The 7,130-nt window shown below is 48.0% G+C and overlaps 1 protein-coding gene across 1 annotated transcript in view; it reads left to right on the forward strand.

Moving 5' to 3' along the window:
- Positions 1-4,640, forward strand: part of FKBP15 (FK506 binding protein 15, 133kDa) — a gene marked incomplete at its 5' end in the record, with an annotated part of 24,166 nt that extends 19,526 nt beyond the window's left edge. The window contains 8 exon segments of the mRNA XM_009579343.1: positions 1-58; positions 748-900; positions 1,266-1,358; positions 1,819-1,929; positions 2,435-2,542; positions 2,746-3,515; positions 3,999-4,089; positions 4,566-4,640. The exon segment at positions 1-58 is cut by the window's left edge and continues 29 nt beyond it. Coding sequence (XP_009577638.1) covers positions 1-58; positions 748-900; positions 1,266-1,358; positions 1,819-1,929; positions 2,435-2,542; positions 2,746-3,515; positions 3,999-4,089; positions 4,566-4,640 — 1,459 coding nt within the window.
- Positions 4,641-7,130: the final 2,490 nt, after the last annotated feature.

A 7,130-nucleotide genomic window follows, 5' to 3' on the forward strand; every position in this document is an offset into this window, starting at 1 on the left:
GCTTCGACAGTTGCTGAAAAAGGCACGGACTTCAACTGACCAAGCAGCAGCAGAGCAGGTGAGGAATTGTGGGAGCTTCTCCAACAAGTGTCTGGAACCTACAGGTAGGAAATAGTCGTGAAAATGCTCAGGCAGTGGAAGAATGAAAACGTTACCTGCTTGATTTTAGGGGTTAACTTTAACACAGGGTCACTTTGTTGTCTTTCTAAAATATCTTTGCTGGTGTTTGTTGGCCCTGCTTCTGACTTCAGGATTTACACGGATGTCTCTCTGAGGAAGTGCATGGTTTGAGTAGGCAGGAAGGCTGCTAGGTCCCAGTCATTCTCTGACTCAAATCACAGGCTACTGACGTGGCTGCAGAGATTTGGTGCAGCATTGGTGCGGGCTGGCATGCAGCATCAGATTTAGACTGTTAAAGAGTGTCGAAGTGAGGAGGGGAGAGGCACCAAATTGAGTTCATAGTAGAGAGAAGAATACAGGACTGCTGATGAGTGAAAGACTGCTTAGAAATATGCCAAGAGATCTGAAATGTGAGCCAGACCTTCAGGCCAGCCTGAGGGATTGTGGCCAGAATTGAACTCTGAGAGGCGTGGGCAGGAGCTGGTGACAGCTGCAGGGCTGCCATCTGCATGTAGGTATTCCAGCCTAGGGCAGGAGATTTTGTCCAACCCAAGCTTTCAGCCACTTGTTGTGCAAATACAGATTGTGTGTGTGTGTTCCTAATGATCTCTCTTACATTATGGGCAGCTATCACTCATCCAGGCAGAGCTGGAATCCCAGTGGGAAGCCAGATGTGAACGTATGCTGGCCTCGGCCAAGGAGCAGCACGTTAGACAGTACCAGGAGGTGTGTGAGCAGAGAGATTCCCTGCAGCAGCAGGTGTCCCAGCTGGAAGAGAAGGTAAAGGGCTGTTCCTTATTGCTGAAATGTAATGCCAAATAACCAGTAACTGTAACCAACAGTCCTCTACCACCTAACTGTGGCTTGACTTTTTAATTTCTTGACTGTTACAGAATTTGGTCGTGTCTGTGGGATGTGTCTGTACTTGCATGTGTTACGTTGGGTTGGTGGGCCTAGTGAATTTACTACTGCAGTTCTTAATGAGGGAGAGCCAAGATGATGTCAGTCTCAGACTGAAGCAACGGCTACAATCTTTTCTGCTTATCTGCACTGTTCTGAGTGACTGTTTTTGAGCAGAAACTGTTTTGAAGTGGGTGACACTGAAAGGGTCTGTAAACTGATGGGCTCTAGCTCTTGTCTTTCAGCTTGCGACTGTAAAACACTCAAAAAAAGCAGAGGAGCAAAAATTGTCTGAGTTTCAGCAACGTTTGGAGCAACTAGAACCTATCAAAGAGAAGGTAAAGTGAATAACACAGCACCTGTATATGAACTGGAGTGCAGTAATCACTAGCCTCAGGCTACCTACGTCCAGAATAACAAGAACATGAGTTCCAGAATATGAGAGGGAAGGAATAACTTCACGTTGCTTCCAGCAAATCAGAACAGGTCCAATGATGAGACCCAGCCCTCATTTTACTGGGATCTCAGTAATGCTATGCCCATTCTTGGTGTTACTTGAACTCAAAGAGCTAATGACACAGTTGTGAATCTCCAAGGTTTTGGCTTGGTTGGACGTCTTTATTTTGGTGCTGTTACTTTCAGCCCAGTCTTTTGCAACTCTCTATCAATGCCGTGCTTAAAACTCCACTCAGCAGTTTATCCCTCACTAAAAAACTGTTTACAGATAACCCATCCATTGCAATGTTCATTGTGGTGGTGTCTCTGGAGCTGTTCTAACTTTCTGTTTCCCTTTGGCAGTATTCAGCCTTGCAGTCTGATATTGTGGTGCTGAAGGCTCGCTATGAAGAACGCATCCGAGACCTGGAGAGGGATCAGGATGGATATTCACCTGCAGACTTCACAGAAGAAGTGAGCTTGACTATCCAATATTTCTCCTCACTAAGCAAATCTATTCTATTTGCCTTGAATTATTTCTCTTTGAGCAGAGATAAGAAGGAAAAACATTATTTTCTCCACGGAAGCACTGTGTTTCTAGTAGCAGGGTCTATAGAGGAAGAAAGATGATCTTCCTGCTGCCCACTTTATTGCTTGAGTTTTGGGTTAAAACTTAAGATTTGAAGTTTAGATTTATAAATTGAAAGAATAACAAGAAATAAGTGTAGTCTGCATAAGGGTTTGTGCAACCTGCCTCATTTTTGGAGGGATGGGTTTGGTGCATATATAGTGGTTCTGAATTAAAATGGTATGATGTATTCTGCTTCAATACTGGAATTTCTGATCTGAAAAGTGGATTATTTGAAAACCATACGTTTTGGGTTTATTGTTCCTTCACCTGGATAAGTACCTGATCTTGAGTCCAGAGCTTCACATGTTAATGAATTGTATCTTTGTTTCCTGTCTTGCTCTTTCCCAGGTAAAGAAGATAATGAATGGTGTATTTCAATCTCTTCGGGGTGAATTTGAGCTGGAAGAGACATACAGTGGCAGGACAGTTCTGGGTGTGGTCATGAACACTATTAAGGTACAACAGCGATAAGAGATAAAAGGTGATCAATGTGAGAGAATAAGTTTTGGGCTAAAACCACAAATTTGCATTGTGAGTCTGAAATAACTGTGAAGCAGAAATTTGCTGTGAGTGGCAAAGCAACCAGGAAAGAAGATACGGGGATGTGTGGTGGTTTATGTTTAGGGTATAACCTATGTTCTCTCTACTCATTTTTTTAGACTGTAACACTGCAACTACTCAACAGGCAGCAGGAGAGACCAGATCATGACGGTAAAAAGGAAGAACTTGGAACAGGAGTAGTGAGACAGGAGGGATCACTTGGAGCAAAGGAAGACCACGAAGAGCCCGTGCAGCATAGCCTAGCACAGAGTGTTGCATTCCCAGCTGATCCTGGGGAAGCGACCACAGGCTCCACGGTGTCTGACCAGGAAGGCGAGACTGCTCCTCTGTCTGCCAGGCCCAGAACTCCTGAGGAAGAGCAGGTGACACAGAGCAGTGTGGTGTCAGAAGATGAGAAGGTCCAGGAAGAGCATCTCTCTTCTGGAGCTGAATCCTGCCTGGATCCTGATAAGGGGCCTGTGCCTGCAGGACAGCCTGTTCCTGAGGTGGATGAGGACTTCGTCCCAGCTGAGCAAAGGCAGGAGAGCAGTCCTGTCAGGAAAGCTGAGGCTGAATGCAGTCCCTCCAGAGTATCTTTGCAGGCAGAAGCTGCAGAAGCTTCTGTTCTAGAAGCCAAGCCAGGAGAAGAGGATGTGGCAGTGCTTCCAGAAAAGCCAGCTGCGGAGCAGAAGGCAGAGGAGCCTGTCAAAGGTTTAGAGCCCCCTCCCTTAAATGGTGAGGGAGGGAACTGCACAGACCCATCAGGTAGAGCTAGCTCCAGGGAGGAGCCTGCTTCAGTATCCAACACAGCAGAGCCGAGCTCAGGTATCATCAGAGAAACCCCAGGACAGCAGGAACTGGGCTCCAGCCCCAGGCAAAAAGATTCCAGGTAAGGTGTGACTGCTGGGGTAGCCACAGGCCCACTTTCCTTCTGATCAGCTCAGTCTGGTTCGGCAGGACAACCAGAGGCTGGTACAGCTGTGCTGCTGCTGCAGGGCAGCACACGTGGTAGGGCTGAAGCACCGTCACGGTGCTAGCCCTGGATGGCACGAGCCAGGCACTGGTGGAGACCAGGCTGTCCAGGGCACGCTCTGCTGGGAGAGCAGCTGCAGAACAGGCTCGTGTTTGGGTGGAGGCAGTGGTGCCATTATCCCTGGTGAATGGTTCCCGGCTGAGCGTAGAGGGGAGCGTGCAGTTTCTCTAGGATCTGATATTGGTGGCTGCCAGGTCCCAATGTCATTTTGCACTGGTGAATAGTATGTGCCTTAAGTTTGCCTCAGCAACAGAACTTTGCCATCATTCTTTAACAGAACTTGTAAAACCAAGATCCCATCATCTGCAAGCGAACTATTAATTCTTTATCTTCTTCTAGCCTCTTTGAGGATGACAACTTCTTTGAAACAGCATCTCATAAACCACTGAAGCCTCGAGTTCCCTCTGAAGAGGAGGATGAGGAGGAAGTGGTATGTATTTGTATCTTTCCACTCCTAAACTGGTTCAGGCGTTAACCTGTAGCTTATCTGTGAAATCCTTCCCATGGCAGTGGGGGGGACTGTGTGGCTCCTGCCAGCTGAGCTCAGAGCTTCCCATATGTTCTCTGAATAAATCAGGAGTATCTGGGTTTGTTTCTTGTTGAGGTTGGAGGGGTTGCCTGGGCTGAGATAGTGATGACAAACTCCTGCTGGCATGAAGTTAGCAAGACTTGCCAGGTTAATTGAAGGGTTTTAGTGTCTTGCCTCTCTCCTATCCCTTTTAGCCTGTAAGCATCTCTCCCGGAATACTAAGCCATTACATGAAAAGTACAAAAACATCAGTAATGAGGCTTCTTGATATCATCTCCCTAAAGCTGATGGCGATTTCGGAGCCAGAACTATGTAGCGATTACTAAATACTGGGAAGCTGTTAAGACTGACAAGTTTTCCTCTGGTTTTACTTCCAGAGCATGAAGGGGCGTCCCCCTCCAGCTCCTCTCTTTGGTGATGATGACGATGATGATCTGGACTGGCTGGGATGAAGGGCCGGCTGGTGAGTCTATGAGCCCTCTCCTCTGGGCAAGGCCTCTTCCTGTGCACTTAGCACTTCACGAGCTGCATACGTAGGACAGTTTGAACAACCAGGGACTTCCCAGGCTCTTGTACTGCAGACTGATGGGGCCTGAGAGCAAGTGGCTCTTTTTGCACTCATGGGTACTCAGACCCATTGCTCTGACCTGACAAACACACGCAGAGCTTGGGGATGAGCTGAAGGAACCAACCAGTCTTACTGCACGTTTGTATTGCTGTCCTACTTCTGTGAACCGTTGATTCATTAATCTGAAACTTTATGCAAATATGAACTTTGTAAAGTGCTTCAGAAGAACAAGTCTGGGAGGACGCTGCAGTAGGTAACTACTTTTTAAAAAAACAGACTAAAATCTCTCCTTCCCCAGTGAAGATCATCTTGGAATATTTCTCCTAGTCCCCAGGGTGGCTCCCAGGGACTGTATACCATCTCATCACTTATTAGCAATGTGCAGTGGGAGATTTGGCCGAGAGATGCCAGGCAGGTGTTTTCTGTGAGCCACCGGCTCTGCACAGTGGAAACCCCAGGGGCTGAGGCGGTTCGGGTCAGCGCTCTTGTACGTTCGGAGCTGCGGCACGCGTGGTGCTCGCTGACCCACAGCCTGCTGGGCAGGGCACCCGGTAGCGGCACTGAAAGTCAGGGCTCTGTTAGACCGACGCTCCAAGCGCAGATGTAGCATCTGGTAATTGCTGTTGTGAGAAGCCAAATCCCTAGCTATGTTTTATGGAGGAGCCTGAGGCTCACAGAGGCCTCACAAAAATGATTCACTGTGCAGCCAGCTCCTCTCTTCTCTGTGGCCAGAGGTGAGGTTTGTTTTTTTTTCTGGGTTGTGTTTCACAGGCAGTGACAGCAGCAATACAGATATTGTCTAGGGAGAGTTACTGTAGGCAGCCAAGCCCATCCCCTGTGCCTTTTTCTCTGCTGCTGTTGAAAGTGTGACAAGTTAAAACTTAGTGATGGTGGGACATAAGCTATAACCCAACCTCACCTGGCTCTGCTGGGCAGCCAGGAGCTTGGGGTGTAACTTTTCAGTCTAAGTGGACCAAGAGGGGAAGGCAGTGAGGATAGATAGCTGGGCAAACACATTGGATTTCTCACAGCACTTTTACTTCTACACTCATTGGCACTGATGCAACGTAAAACTAGGAGCAGGTCTTTGTGTCTTTAAAACAAATAAACCCACCCTTCACTTAATAAAATGGAAGTGCTTAAAATAATTCTTCTACGGTTTAGTTTCTAGAACTGCCTGTTATCATCTCTGAACTGAATTTGATCTGTGTCCTCCTAAATGCAATTTCCTGGGAGGAGGGGAAAAAAAAAGCTCTGGGCATTAGTGGCAAGTCCCTGCCCCTGGGCTGCGCACTCAGTGCGGCAAATTGCCAAATGCAGCTAAAATTGTGGAAGAGACCAAAGCCTGTGAAATAGCTGACCTGCTGCCATGCGAACACTTGTCTCGCAGGGTGGACTTAGCCGGGGTTTCCTGGGGAGCTGCTCCAGAAGTCAAAGCACCGAGTAGTTATTTGGTGCTAAACATGATGGTGTGTGAAACCTGGATCTTCTGAGGCTCTGTTCCTTGTGCTGGTCTGAGCGTAGGTACCCTGCTGTGGCCTCTGGCAGTGTCCTAGTGGAGGTTGTTGCTAATACTAACAAATTCCACTTCTTGTTTCCTGTTACAAATAGACAACCTGAGGGATTTGCATTTCACTTCTTGAAAAATAAAGTGCAATTAAACCTGTATTTTTTGCTTGCATAGGTTTTACTTTAGTCTGGCTTGATCTATCTCTATGCACTTGAAAACTGACTTAGTTCTGACTCAAATCAGGACTAATTTCATGTAGAAACTCTTCTGAGAGCATTCTTGCTGTTAAACCCCTCTCCTGGGAAAGAAGAGATGGTCCCTTTGTGCTGTGACTGCAGCTCCTGTGAGGCCGTCACCTTGCAGTGCGTTGGTGTAAGAAGCTGAAGTACAAAAGATAATCGTGATGTACACGGGGATCACTCACTTGGTTTTCCATCAGGCTTGAGGGGAGAGGGGCCTTGGGCATCTTGCAAGGCTTTGCAGCAGCCTGGTCTCTCCTAAGCTGGCTCTGTGGCTGCAGGAGGGTGCCTGCTCAGCAGGTGTCCTAGCTAATAGCTGTGCCTGTTTGCTCTGGGCACGGTTTGGGCTGTGGGAGTTGAGCTCTAAAATGTAGGCACAGCAGGTAACACAACCGTTTCCCCATGTTGGCATCTCCCTCTACCTAAGCCTGTGGCTCGTAGTGTTTTCTCACTCGGGACCTAAAATAAACCATGTTTGTCCCCTGTGCCCATGTGCACGCCTGCCTTGGGTGCAGGAAGGGTGAACATGAGAAAGCTCTGGGTTCCCTGGGGGGGCAGCAGGCTCAGGGGCCCTGGGAGTCCTGAGGAGGGGGCAGATACCATCATGGGGGACGGCGAAGGGGCT

Source organism: Fulmarus glacialis, unplaced genomic scaffold (assembly GCF_000690835.1).
Source record: "Fulmarus glacialis isolate BGI_N327 unplaced genomic scaffold, ASM69083v1 scaffold22076, whole genome shotgun sequence".
NCBI classification, from domain to species: Eukaryota; Metazoa; Chordata; class Aves; order Procellariiformes; family Procellariidae; genus Fulmarus; species Fulmarus glacialis.